The 15,000-nt window shown below is 47.7% G+C and overlaps 1 protein-coding gene across 2 annotated transcripts in view; it reads left to right on the top strand.

Annotated features, from left to right (window-relative positions):
* Positions 1–15,000, top strand: part of trappc9 (trafficking protein particle complex 9) — a 201,596-nt gene that overhangs the window by 37,174 nt on the left and 149,422 nt on the right. For both annotated transcript variants that reach the window (XM_035521889.1, XM_035521888.1), the window contains 2 exons: positions 3,524–3,650; positions 8,729–8,871. In XM_035521889.1, the coding sequence (XP_035377782.1) occupies positions 3,524–3,650; positions 8,729–8,871 (270 nt within the window). The remainder of the gene's footprint in view (positions 1–3,523; positions 3,651–8,728; positions 8,872–15,000) is intronic.

Raw genomic sequence — 15,000 nt, 5'->3', positions numbered from 1 at the left:
AAAAGGGGGTCAAATATGAAATAAGGTGAAGACCTCTGGGAGAATTCCATGTTTGAACAGTGGACAGGCCTGGGAGCTGAGGGCCTTGCACGCAGCTGTTTGGCTGGTTGAAGAAAAAGAGGACAGGAGGTGGAGCCCGGGGCTCTCGCGGGGCGAGGAAGGCGTGTGCGGAGCTGACAGCGGTGGAGGATGGCTGTGCTCCAGGCTCTCTGGACCTTGTGAGCGGGTTTTTCACAACACTTTACCTTCACAGCGTTTGGCAGACGCCCTTGTACAGAAGTGCTTCGTTACTGCTATCAAATGCTTTTCCACAAATGAATGTAGATGGATCGGTGTTGAGAATAACAGTTGTCCGGACCAGAGTGCAGTGGTACCTTACAGTGCAGCGGTACTTAATTCTGGAGCGCTGTTCTGCAGCTCCAAAAAACGTTTTGGAGTCGAGGGCTTATCTGTCCCTTGTCCTGTAGGACATTTGCTGTGTCCAAAGTCTCTTTTGCTCAGCTTTGCAATGTTTAGATAATTTGCAACGATGATGATTTAAGAGTTAGTGAGTAAAGTGGTTTTTTTGAAAAACCTCGTTACCACTGAATTAACTTGATTCTAGAATGCCGATTGTTCCCGTAGAAACCGTCAAACCTGTGCCAAGTGTGCAGCGGGCACCGTTGGAGAAGACCACTCTGGGATGTCCGTACCTACCAGCCCTCATCAGGCCCGTGTCGCCTAATGGTGCCGGGTCTGCGCTCTGGGCCCCATGCAGCAACGCTGGCTCGGTTCCTGCTGCGCTGTGTGCGATTGGCCGTGGACTCGCGGCTGCCCCTCCCCCTCCTTTCCGCTCCGTGGTACATTATTCATAATTTGCTCTGACACCCGTCGCTGCGCTGTCAGCCGGCCTCGCGACGATGCGAGCAGACGCGGCATCGTTGCTGACGGTTCCAATCCTTCGCTCGCGAAGTCGCTCGTGTTCCATCACGCACCCCCTCCCTCTCTTCTCTCAGGGTTTCAGTAAAGTGGCATCACTAAGACGGTTAAATCATTTTAGAATCTTCCAGGACATTCTGCCGCTCTGTAAATGCCTTCAGTAGTGTCGTTCGTCCCCCCCAAACGATGTAAGAACGATGTATTGCTTAAAAACGTGTCAAAGAAATTGCAATTGTTGCATACGAATGGCCCCATTAATCCTCCACAGTAATTCGGCTCAGCATCGTTCTGGGAGAGCGCCGTTGTGTTTTAGGGAACACAAACGGGACGTCTGTGAGTGAGTGCGGGGAGGTGTTCAGGGTGGGTGACTGTCAGGGGTTAATCGGGGTTCAGTGCGGCACATGAGTGAAGGGGTGCTCGTGCGGGGGTGAGTATGGGCGGGTGAGTAGTCTGCGTGGGGGTCAGTAGGCAGAGTGCAGTAGGGCGGGCGCAGGGGTGAGTAGTTCACAAGCTTCCACAGGATGATGTTCCCTCCAGTGTCCGGTGTAGTGTAGTATTCCAGTGTTCAGTCCAGTGTAGGTTCCTGTGGTTTTAGTAAAGCAGTAGCTAACTGTGAGCAGTCCCCGCACAAGTATTTGGGTACAAGTGTGTGGGCTCCTTCCACAAATGCTGAAGGGTCCTTTGTTGCAGACACACTTTCCTTTCTTCTCTTTAATTGAGTTCACCTTGGCTACAAATACCAGCCCGAAGGCGGAACCTCAATTATTGGGTGGCTTTTGTTTTCCATTGTTTTCTAGTGGGAAGGAAAGATGGGCCTGAAAAACAGGTGAGCTGCGCTAAATGGACTAACAGCAAGATATTGCTAATTAAGTCATGTGTGGGTGTGGGTTAGGGTGTGTGGGTGTGGGTGTGTGTGGGTGTGACCAAGAGGGACAATGAACAAAAGTGCCTTTTTTTTTGGTCATTTCCTAAGTGCATTATGGGTATATACAAATCACTTTTGTTTGCTGTGAGGTTTGTTTTTCCTTACTGAGCTTTAACAGTGGGATTGGTAAAGCTCTGTGTAATGACTTATCACAGCGTTTCCTCTGGTGACCTGTAAAGATCCCTTAACTGGAGTGCACAAGCTTCAACGTTCTGAAACATCCTTCTGCTAACTCGAGTGGACAGTAAAGATGGAACATTTTCCTTGTTCTTTAAGCATTTGTGTGGTCTTGCAGTTATACACACACACACACACATGCGTGCCTGCGTTTGTAAGGCCCCATGACCTCTTGCTCTCTTCTGCTAGAGCTTGCTCTGCACCGACTGAGATGGTTTTAATATGATGGCGTCTCTGTGCTACTGCCTGTAGGAGAGAAATAACCTTTCCAGTGTGGGGTAGTTTCAGACACTCTGAGAAGACATCAATTTTTTGTTCCAGCTGCCAGACTTTGGGGACATTATGGTGTGAGATTGAGTTAGTTTGGATTAATTATGGAGTCGATGCATGCTGTAAACTTGTTTTCACCTTCCTCACAAGCTCACTTCGAAAGAAAGTTTCTTTATTTCTTTCACTCTCTTGTGCCCCCTCTCTCCCTCTCTCCCTCTCTCTCTCTCTTTTTTTCTCTCTCTTTTTCTCTCTCTTTTGCACGTCATTGCTTTGCTGGTTTGCATTCTTCTTTCCTTGTCTTCAGTGACCTAAAATGACACAAATCTACCAAGTGGATTTTTTGCATTTTCTGAGTTTTAAACTGTGAATCTGTAAATGTGCTCGTGATAACTAAATGACAGGTTTTACGATCAGGGTTGCTGTGTGGATCTGCTGATGATGGCGCTGACCTAAGCAGTTCTAGACTGCCTTGCGCTCCGCTCCCGAACCCTGGGGACAGGCGGAGTTTCTGCTGCGGTAAAGGTGTTAGCAGAGCTAAACTAATCTAATCTAATCTAATCTAATCTGATGGAGCTGCCCCTAAAGGCCTTGCTACTTCTGCCTGCACCAGGCCCGGCAACAGAGCTCTCCGTCCTTGCGGCGCGTCCTTGCGGTTTCATCTTTAATCTCCGCAAAATGAGAATCGATACCGTGTCCACCGTTGTGCTTGATCCCGATTTTCCCACTGGAACCCGGCGCTCCCGCCTGCTTCTGAAGGCGTGCGTCGGCTCTCTCTGCCTCTGCTACGGATGCGAAGCTCAGTCTGTCGGGAGCGACCGCGGGGTCCGTCCCAGGGGGCGGGCTGGGAGTGGTAACGGTCACACAAGATCAGCTATATTTGAAAAGTGAAGGAAAGGTGTGTGGATCCGCAGATGGTTATTAGACTTGCGTTTCCCTCTTTCATCCCTTTGCCCTCGTCCTCGTCCGGGGAAGCGCTGAGTGTGCGTGGTCTTCTGAAGTCCTGGCTGTAAACATCTTCACGGACACTGTACTGAAACGGGCGTGTTTATGGACACAGTGGCGAGACAGGTATACCACCCAGCTGGCTGAGCTGAACCTGAACATGGGCCTGCTGGTTAAAATTAAAGTGATTTTCAGTGTTTTCATTTTTCTCTAAGGTGGGGGGCTTGTTGGGCTCCAGCGTGGTTCAGTGCTTTGCTTGTGGATCCTGACTCTTCCTCATCTGCTTTACAGAGAAGAAGGAGGTGACTCAGAGCCTGGAGAACTACACCTCCAAGTGCCCCGGGGGCATGAGCATCATCACGCTGCCTGATGGCCTCCAATTGCCCCCCGTGCCCTTCACCAAACTGCCCATTGTCAGGTGAGTGGGACCACCTCTGCCCTTAATCACCCCCTACCGTGAATCAGGGAGCACGTGCGGATCAGGCATGTGGGCGGCTAAGAGTTCTGGAGATTTTTTTTTTAAAAAGGTCTAAAAAAGCAGTATTTAGGGGAGTATTGAAAAAAGCAATCAGTTCTAAAACAGCATCTTGAAAAAGGCCCTTCCAGAACAGGACCCTTATAAAAGGCCTCTGCAGAACTGGCTCCTGCAAGTTGAATCAGGTCTGCTGCTCCTAAACTAAACCATTAGAATAAATGTTCTGTCTGAGTTACATCAGAATTTTTAATTGTACACTTATTAGAAAATTGTACAATACTAAAAAGAAAATTTGTTAAAACAAACAAATGGACTGAAAAAAACACCAAATCAACAATAAACCTGTACTGATGCCAGGACATGCAGACCTCCAGCTGGGGCAGCGGGGCATTTTTCTTTTACTGCATTGGGGAGAAATGCTACAGGATGTCAAGGTGTTCCTTCCTTTTGCTTGACAAGTAATGTGCCTGACAGCAAGCCAGTTTTAAATAAACGAAATAAATACACTCCCCAGTACACAAACGACATTGGTGCTGTGGGAGGAAGATGTTTGCAGCAGTGGCAGGAGCCCTGGTAGATCAGCACAGGGTTTGCTTTATCATGCCTGTGATGCACGCTCACCCAGACGCCCAGAGACACGGCTGAACTTGTATGAGCGCCTGTGCTCACACACACAGGTGACCCCACTGTGCTCTCTCTCTCTCTCTCACACACACACACACACACAGGTGACCCCACTGTGCTCACACACACACACACACACACACACACACATACTCACTCTTCTGTAGCTATGTAGATTATTTTATTTAGATATATTTTATTTTTTAAATATATATAATAATATAATCTAGCTACACTGGTTCAAAATGTGCATATATACTGGAAGGTGAAGGCAACAGTAGTAATCAGAGAACTAATGAATCCCAAACTGGGAGAATGGTTCCAGTAGATCCCAGACTACCCAGAAGACTCCATCCAGAAGAGTCCAGTCCTGGGAAAAACCAAAGTACTATTCTGGACTCTCAAGCTCCCAGACCTCTTGAAGAGGATCTGAGCTTGAAGGAAGAGGAGACCGCCCACAGGGCGAGCAGAGAGTTTATTTTATATGCAATATATACTTCACCCTTCAAGTGGGTGCCGTGTCTTTTACCTCACACATGGCCAAGAGGTTTGAGGGTGCAGTACAGTACATTTTGCTGTAAGATTGCGCTCTTCTGCACTGAGATTGATGTCATCATTCCTGGGATCTGTTCTCTGCATATTGTGGTCTCTGCGCTTCCTCCCATTTGGACTTGGTTGCCTCTCAGTGTTTACGGGCCGTGCCAGCATCACGGGCTCCTTAGCACAGTCTGCATCTTGGGTCTTCTCTGGAGTGACTCAACCTTGCTTCCATTCACTTAGCGCTTAGTGCTTGATCTTATGCTTCCATGATTAGTGCCTCTGAGCTATCCTTCAGTCTGTGCGTGTGTGTGCGGGCGGGCGTGCGTGCGTGTGTGCGTTCAAGACACTTTAGCTGTTTCTATTTTCTCCCAAAAATTCATAAGGAAGACAGTTCTGGATGTCCTACTGTAACTGCTTGTTCCTGCCCTGCAGCCATTATATCCCAATCTTGACATTTTTTAGCAAAGTGTTCACTTCTTACCTAACTACATAAATTAGACTCTTTCATATTTTCTTCAAGTCCTTGAGGGCCAGAAAGAACAAATGCTACCTACCAATTGCCTCTTCTATTAATGGATGCTGAAAGTTTATACACAGTCATCCCTAACCAAGATGGTTTGAGGGCTTGAAAGCATTTTCTTGATGTGTGTCCTGAGAAGAAACCTCGCGCAGATATTCTCTTGAGTGTTGGAACTTGTATTAACTCTAAACTGCTTCAGTTTTCACTCCAGATAAAACTTGCAAAGATGACTTGGTGTGAGTAATAATGGGGACATCAAAAACAAGCACCTTTTGTTGGATTTTTTTTTTTTTTTTCTTCTGTACCCTTAGTATTTCTGAGATACACTGATGACAATGTTGAAACTGCTACATACACATTTGAAGAGCGCCAACTGTCAATTCCTTCTTTCTCCAAGTCCCGCCCAGCAAGTATGAAAACTCTGGTTTAAATACCTCAGTCTGTTCTACTGCAGACTCTTTCCTATTTGCACTAAAACTCTTCACATTCTAAGGCCTGGAAAATTTCTTCTCTTACCCATTGCTATTGAGACTTAAGCACACTTGCAGTGAGAATCAAGACCTCCTTCAGAAATATGTCATTTCCTTTCCTAGGAAGTCCTAGATGAAGCCTTTGTTCGCGTTTTACCTGTTCAGAGAGCGGACGAACTAGCCTATAAACAATCTACTGTTAAGACTACAAGAATTCCCTCGGTGCCACCTAATCATCCAACAAATAAAACAGTAGCTGCTATTATACTTAAAACACTTCTAAATCCCCCAGTACGATGTAGAGACTGCATCCCTCTGTAAGGATCCTCCTCTGATCTCCTTAGAAGAGACAAAAACTTCAGTGTTAGCCATTAGAACGTTTTATCTCTTTCCGATATGGATAAGGAGATAGTAACTCTCTTCCACTTTGTTATTTTTAGAGCAAAATCATTGGAAACACGCTGGTCCACACCGACCCACACGTTGACGCCATCCACCAGGGGACACAGACAACATCACGGCTCCCTTTCCTTGCCGAGTCTGTGCTGCGTGTCCACAACTGGAGAAACGTCAATGTGTTTACCAGCTGTAGTGAGAAGTGAAACCAAACCAGTTCTCTACCTGCTTGCGTTGGCTAAACATCCAGCATGTGGCGGGAAAAAGTTGACAACTCGGATGTAGAATCAATGGCCATAAAAACTGTCTGCCAAGCTGATCCTAGATCAGCCTTAGCAAGGGACCTTGCGGATAGCAGCCATTCCGTCTAGGGTTTGGCAGTCTGTGGCGCTGATGTGATGATTCCTTATAGTCACGGTAATGATGTGGGTCAGATTTTACTTTGGTGCGAATGCTTTTTTTATGTCTACCATAAAGTGCTAGACCCTAGTGCCTTAAATGGAGACTTAGACATGACTTCTCTGATTTGATTGTATTGTCCGTTTATGCCAGTATATCCCGTTCTCTGTGCAAAAGCTATTAATTGTTTGTGCGGATCTCCGTTACGAGAATGTGATTTCGCTATGGGATTCTCAGGTGGACTGAAACGTTATCATTTTGTGTACTTTGTGCACATTTTGCTGTTCATCTCTGTAATTATGTGACAAATAGAAACACTTCAAATCCAGACTCTATCCTCCACAAATCCAACAGTCAGATCTAGGCTTATATAAACTAATATTGTTTCAAAACTGCACTATTTCTCTACTAAGTAGCGGTGTTTGACGGATGTTTGAGTTTTCCTTCATTCTCCTGCTTTGAGGCCAGTGCGCTGTCCTCTGGACATGTCGAAACGTTCCCTCCTTTTCTCCTTTCTCTGTGGAGGAGTGTTTGATTTGAGGATCGCCTGATGGAGGCGTGCGCAAGTCTTCTTTGTTCCTTCTTGTCTTCATGTCCTTGGAGCCCCCCTCTCTCTCTCTCTCTCTCTCTCTCTCTCTCTCTCTCTCTCTCTCTCTCTCCCCCCTCCACCCACTCCGTCCTTAAAATGAACGAGCATCCTTTGCGTGGTGGTTTGATTGAGACAGCGCTTGTGAAATTACTTTCAATGAATTATCGCGCTCTCTCGCTGTTCAAGAAATCCTTGTCTTGTTAGGGAAAATAAATGTCACCATTACTGGGCTTGTCTCACCTGACCGGCGCTGTTATGTCAGTAGTGCCTGTACCCAATTTAGGCTTCTGAACATATGAAGACACCGATGGAGGTCCTTAAATCTGCATCTCCATCTCATAGCATCCCTGGTCAATCACTTTCAGATCTGCAGCTGCTCCAGAGTCGCATCGCCCACTCCGGGAGGGAGGTGTTTTGGACAGTTTTCCTGTGTGCGTGCCATACTATTAATGCACTGTCCTCAGGTGCTCCGAGAAAAGCTTTGCCCTGTACGCGATGAATTGCATTTCGGTCACGTCATTGTGTAAATATCATTGTGGCGATGCAAGTTTTAATAAATAAAAAAAAAAACAACGTTTTATGCTTTAAGTCATATGCTTTAATGAGTTAACGTCGCTGAGAGTAAAATTAAAGTTGAGATTATGTGAAAGCAGGAGTGAGAGACTGAGAGTGTGTGTGTGTGTGAGTGGGAGCATTTTGAGCTCGAAAGCACTTGCAGTCAGACACTGACAGTGATGGTTGGAGTAGCCTGTTCCAGTTCCAGTTCCAAGTCTACATTTCTCAGCACACGTTGACATTGACTGTGTGACTCGTATAAGCACACTGTCATTAGTAAGACCGACACGTATGTAGTCCAGTTGCTAGCTGTTCTGTCTCATTCACTCGCTCGCTCACACGCACACACACAATCGAGTGTGTACTGTCAGATCAGGCAAAATGCCTGTCCGTCTTGCTCACCTGTGACTTGGCGTTTGAGTTCAGAGTCAGACATCGCTGTGGAATCAGCAATTTTTTTCAGTGCTTTAAACCCAGCTCCTCTGTGTGTTAGTGCCAGAGGCCATGCTGTCCTCATGCATTGTGGGGAATCGCTGAAACACACACACACACACACACACACACACACACGTGCGCATACAAAAACGAAAGCCAACATCAATCACTGTCTCGAAGGGGAGGGTCAGACTCAGACTGACGAGGCTTGAGCTGCACAAACAGCACTGCGCTCATCCTGCAAGAGATTGTGTTGCGTGCGTGCGTGCGTGCGAGTGTGCGTGCGTGCGAGCGTGCGGGGAGATGACGAGAGGACTGAAGTTTGCGGGTGGTTTCAGATTCTGCAGGAAGGTGCATTGTCCAATCTAATAAAAATATTTTGCTGTGGTCTGAAGATGTTGTGCATTTGAATAGTTGGAACATTAGATTTTTATTCACTTTCTCTCTCTCTCTCTCTCTCTCTCGCTCCCTCTCTCTCTCCCACCCGCTGCAGGTCTGTGTCTCTCCTGAACCTGCCTGCTAGCCTCCGGCCCCATAAGGTGAAGGGTCTCACGGGTCAGGGCGTGACCTCTGCCAGCCCCTTCATCTACTCTCCCATAAGCATGCACAGAGGAGACGACCGCAGCACGAAGATCGGTGCGTTGGCCCCCCCCACATTACAACCTATTAATAGGGATGCCATGTTCCAGAAGCGTTGGCACTGGAGCGCTAATTGAGCCAAGCGCTGCATCGCTAGCATTGTTTGAATGTGTGTTTGTAGCACCAAAGCCAGATCTGCAGGTTCCTTACTACCTTATAGTCTGAGCTCAGCCTGCGTGCGCCAACCATCGTGTCCGGCCCTCTGACTTCAGAGGCTGGCGAGTTAACGTGACCACAGGTGTGGCACGGGCTGTAGACCCTCTGCTGGCGTCTGCTGTCTCGACTGTGATTGATTCATCTGAGCGCTGTCTAATCCAGGAAGCTGGAACCACCCGAGAAGGTGCTTCAGGTTGGGAGAGGGGGCACCTCTGATCCGCATCGGCTTGTTACTGCTGGGTGGTTCACTCCACACGGTCCCGTCTGGGCAGGAGGCTCAAGCCGGACTGCTTACCACCCGTCAGGAATTAGCCAGCGTACCAGGGAGGTTCATCGGTGGTTCCTCTTGAAGTTCCTCTCCGCTTGCCGTACCGCCTCTGAACTGGGTGTCGCTAACGCCGTTGGGCAGTCTTCAACCTGTGTCATCGTGCTCTGCTGGGGGGGCCTCATGGGCGTGCGTGTGTGTGTGTGTGTGTGTGTGTGTGTGCGAGCGAGCGCGCACACAGAAGAATGAAGCCGTCTGACAGTCAGCTGCAAGCTCCTTGACCCCGCCCCCCCGCGGCTGGAGATGGGGGAGTCCCTGCTCTGCGGACGCGCTGCCGTTTGTCCGCGGGGCTGTGACCGCGCTCCAGTTTCTGTGCGCTGCGTCCGGCAGGCTCGAGAGACAGGAAACGCAGAGTGTCTGCGCTTGACGCGGACGGATATGTCGGCGAGCAGCGTCTGAGCTTTACGTAGGTCGCAGCGAGCCCTGAGGCGACTATGAAGCCTCGCTGGTGTGGCTGTCATGACTGATGCGTGCTCTGAGCAGACACAGACACGTTCTCAACAGAATTCACGGCACTGACCTGTTTATTGATAGCTGAAACTCTCTCAATCACACTCTCAAAAAGAGATCATTTGTGTGATCAGTGCATTTGCTGGCTGACTCAGAATGTAAGCTTATGAGGAAAGAGCTTCGTATTTTCGCCTTTGCTCACTCATAATCTTGTCAAAGCAGACAAAACAAAAGCAGTAAACTGTGCAGTTTTAACTCCGCTGTCTTGGCTTCTGTTTGATCATCAGTGATATCATCGGTGATTTTGAGTGTTTTTTTTCTGTAGTTAGCGTTCCGGTCGACATGCTGTGACGTGCGGCCACTCGACTTTTGAGACGTTCGAACACCTTCTGGTGCCGATGACACGGTCTCGTGTTAACGGCTCGGAGCGCGCTGACATCGTGGCGTTGGCGCGGCTGGACGTGACGGTGGAACGCGCGTGTCTGCTCCAGCAGCAAAAAGGCGTGGCTCGCTGCGTGACCCAGAGCAACAACGCGTCTCGCCCTCGGTCGGACAACCCGGAAGTGCATGAAAACTCCGAGCAGACCGCGGTGTTGAGTGCTGGGCCTTCCAGCCTTAACACTTAACGCAAGCAGTTCCAGGCTGTGAGGCTCTAGCAAGCAGCACGGAGTCCAGGTTGGTCGAGAGTCTCCGGCAGAGGGAGGTGTTCAGCTGGATTCAGCTTGGCAGGTGAAGGTGGCGCTCTTGAGATGTGGGCAGCTGTGGCAAAATGTTTCTTTTTGCATGTTTATTTTCAGAAGCACTTTTCTTGCACAGCTGATGAAGAACCTCTATCCGAAACATTTTGTTTCTCTGGAAACTGTATTTTACTAGTTTTGGAGATATATATAATGTTTCTTTTTTGCACTCGAAGTTTTTGGTCCTTTCTCATAATTCCACGCGCGGAAGGCTTCCTTGCCTAGCGGCGACCACTAAAATCCTTCGTGTTTTAATCATGAGAACGGAGTGAAGCAGTGACTTTCTGTCAGCCTGGCCTGATTCGCCGCTCCAGTTTAACCCCTTTACACAAACCCACGGTGTCTGTCCGCAGAGCCACCAAATAAAGGGATGCGCTGCCTCGCATTGGATTGTGTTGGTCGGAGCGTAGTGTGTGTGGGTGGGTGACCGGGGCCTTCTCTCTCTCACACGATGCTCGTGAAGGAATCGCCTCGTTGTGACCGTCCTTCGGGACGACTCGTCTGGGGAAATGATGGCAGGCTGCTGACGTGTCTGATCTCTGGGCTGGCGACACACACTCATTCTGACACTCTGGGCTCGTGTGCATGCTTATGTGCCCTTGGTGTGTGTGTGTGTATGTATGTATGGGTGGGTGTGTGTGTTGGTGTGTGTAAGAGTTTGGCTGAAGCAGAAGAGCAGCAGCAGGTAATGGCATGCTATCTACACACACATAGTGCCTCTCTGACAGGCATGCTGTGTGTGTGTGTGTGTGTGTGTGTGTGTGTGTGTGTGTGTGTGTGTGTGTGTGTGTGTGTGTGTGTGTGTGTGTGTGTGTGTGTGTGTGGGCAATGGATATTTGCACACGCGCTTTGTGTTTGTGTGTGTGTGTGTGTGTGTGTGTGTGTGTGTGTGTGTGTGTGTGTATTCTGCCTGCATTCTGGGATTCTTAGCCTGCTGCCAGAGAACCAGGTTGAGTCACTCACACCAGATGTCTCTGGAGAGAAGACCTTTATCAAAGTGACTTACATGTACACAGACACATGCCTACCTCAGCTGCGCCTCCGCTATGTGTGTGTCGGGGTGTGTTTGCGTGCACACTGTATGTTTAACTCCGATGTACACAGCATGTTCGCCTAACCTCGTTAGCAATCAGGACCATATTCAGCGTCCTTTCATGCACAAGACGAATGATCTTACCTACACCTAAACAAAGTGATTTCCTTACACTGCTGGCAAACTCTCTGTGCCCAAACATATTAAGCCACATTCAGTGAACCACCATGAGGAATCAGTATGTGGTGCACCAAGGGCATGCTGGGATAGATTTTGGTTGTAATTTCCCCCCGTTGTCTCCGGCTGTGTTGGTGAGGAATAGGCTCCTCTGAGGGATTTCCAAGGACGCTTGACTTTGGGCGGAGCAGGTAGCATATAAATGCGTGACCTTTGACTTTACTCACCCAGGCGTTCCTGAGCTCACTTCAGCGGGTGTAGCTCTGCTCTGTGCCTCTGTAGCTGGCTTATATCACTTTATTGTTTCCTGTTTAATAAAGAAACTGTATTTATGATTTTCATTTCTGTTTTCCTTCTCTAAAGTACAGACGGTTGCTAACTTGCTACTACAGAAAACAAAAAAAACAAGCAAACAAAAAAAATCCACTGCTGTTTCCATGGTATCATGCAATGCATTTTCAATAGCCAATCAGACTTCATCTGATATGTTCGACTTGTCCAACCACAAGCCTGCAACAGCGTTCTGTCTAAAATTAATTGCTGCAGCCCATTTCAAGATAGGATTAGGCTATATTATGTGCAGGACTGAAAATGAAATGGCTTAAATGATATTTTAATAGACTGGATAACGGCGCTGGCAGCTCACAGGAAAAGGAGGGAGCAGCTGTGCTACAAGGGTAGTCATCAGCTTACATAGGACTCTCATCACAAACAGTCCTGCTTGGGGCATTGGCAGCTCGGTGGTTAAGGTGCTCGACTAGTAATCAGAAGGTTGCCAGGTCAAGTCCCACCACCGCCAGTTTGCCAGAGATAGGAGCCTTAATCCTCAATTGCTCAAGTTGTGTTCAGTCATAATTGTGAGTCGCTTCGGATAAAAGCATCAGCTAAATGTAAATTAATAACTATTAAAGCAGGCTAAAATGAAAACGAATTTTGAAATGACAGCACCACTTTTTTTTTTTTTACTTTAATAAAACTGTTTTAACTGCTTGTTATCTCAGGGAATGTGTTTTTGGTTTAACAACAGAATGAAATTAACTTGTTAACATTCATATACTTCATTGTTGCTTTTTTTTTTTAGCAACAGCTACTCAGATGATTGCTCAGATGTTTACCAGAATTCTGCATTTTTTCCATGAGGGTTAATTTACCGCTCTGTGTATGTTGTTAGCGTGGGCTTTATGGTTCTGTAGCCTCTATCTAGACTTCATACCTCGCACCCATCATCTGAAACCGCGAACACTGCTGCTAACAGCTGACACCATTCTTCTAACTGCTTTAGCTCTCTGTCCAGCTGCTAAGAACATGACACGGTTTTAAGTGGCACGTCTAATGAATTGTGAACTCTGCATTGTCAGATGGACAGTTTGCTCCTTGGGTTTACAGCTTGGGCTGTTTCCCACATACCCATTGTCTGTGTGCATGTGTGTATAATAACTCTTGCTCACACTACTCTTAAAACGTGTTAGGTTGGCTGGTGTGAGCGGTGTCCACCCCCAAAGTTGAAATGAAACGCTGGATTGTTTCTCACATGCCCAGTGGTCTGTCTGTGAAGGTCCCTCGGGTCACAGAGTTTGTCTGTTAGCAGTGTGTCGGGGCGATGGGAGATCCAGACCTTTGTCGTCAGGTCCTGCGGTAAACTTTTTCCAGTCTTTTTGTCTGAACGTCCTCACTGTTTAAACCCGGCGATTCAGAACTTCACAAAATTGTTAACAGGACTGTCCTTCAGGTTCAGAAGTGTGAATTGGCAGGAACCTGCCACGACACAGATGTTAGGCCGGTGCCGTGCGTAGACATTAAGTAGTGTTCAGTAGTGGCCAGGGAAAGCCCTCTTAGATGGCCGAATTAAACAAACCCTCCCACCGAGTTTGCTTTGATGAGCGAGGGCTGGCACACTTGCCCTTGGCAAGCTTCTAGGACGTCCCTGCTTTGCCCCTGAACATTTCCCTTACAGTACACCAAGTCAGAAACACTTTAATTGCACTAACACGGGCTGTTTCTGCTTTGGCCGTTTTCGGTATATAAGACCTTCGGAATTTGTGCGGTTTTTTTTTTATTTTATTTTTTTTAAATAAACAAATTCTCCAAAGAAACCCACAGTGTCCGACCACACACGCAGAACTTAAGAAGGCCAGTGCTGGGTTATCGTGAGACAGGTTTGTCAGTTCCAGTGGTAGGGTCCAGTGCACTGCTACTTGGCTCCTCCTTCCAGCCGAGGCTCCTTCAACGATCCACTCGTCCAGGCTCGTCTATCTTACTGTGTCTCTTCACTTTTCAATTACTGCCAAATGTCTTCTGCTTGTTTCTTACGGTTCCCCGTGCCAAACCCTTTTAATGCAGAGCACACAGCCGGAGAAGGTTAGCTTTCAAGTCCCACTCCTAAAAAGCTTTTTACAGATCTGATGTTAAGTGGACATAAAGTATATGTCAGATTAAACATTTTTTAAAAACTTTCTGCTGTAAGAATGAATTTCCTATTCTCTTTGTATTCCTGTCAGAACGATCGGTTCCCATTATTTAATACGACCCCCCCCCCCCCCCACACACACACACACCTTCGGAACAGGGCCCAATGATCACGGACTCTTAAAGTTCCTTCCATACTCACACACTGGGCAGTACAATTTCAAGTATGTTACAGAGACTTATTAGAAGTCTTACCCACGGCCTCCCCCACAGGGGAGGCAGAATTGTTACCCACTACATTACCAGTAAACCCCCATGGCAGGTTAGTCTTTACAATGTTCTCCTGTATCTGCAGGAGACCGAACCCCTGACTCACACCTCACCTCTTTCATGAAGACTAGAAGCTAACAGACAGCTGAGGGATGTTGTGCGGGTTTGGTGTTTGCTTGGTTAACGCTGTAACATGGGGCACTCTCTCCTTTCCGGCCCTTTCGGAATGTTCTTTTTTTCCTGCTTTTGCGGTCTTGACGTTCTTTTACTCTGTGGTACTTTTGGATGGATGAAATCTCACTCTTTCTCTCCCCATCTATCCCCCCCAATCTGTTTCTCCATTTCTCCATAGGAGGCCGTGCGGCACTTGGCACTTAACCTCTTGGCTTTGCTGATTTCTCTACCTTCAAATGTCCACTGTTTTGGTTTAGTTTTTTCTTCCTTTTCACTCATTCTTCCTCATTCTTTCTCTGTCTTCTCTGCAGATTCTCCCCCACCCCCCCCACCCTTCTGCCCGGTCACACGACTACAGGGCCGCCGGAGAAGCGACTGTTTCCCGTGCTTTGATATTC

The sequence above is a fragment of the Electrophorus electricus genome, chromosome 2, assembly GCF_013358815.1.
Source record: "Electrophorus electricus isolate fEleEle1 chromosome 2, fEleEle1.pri, whole genome shotgun sequence".
In the NCBI taxonomy this organism is placed as follows: Eukaryota; Metazoa; Chordata; class Actinopteri; order Gymnotiformes; family Gymnotidae; genus Electrophorus; species Electrophorus electricus.
Note: the sequence above shows the minus strand (reverse complement) of the source record. Positions and strands in the feature narration are given on the sequence as shown.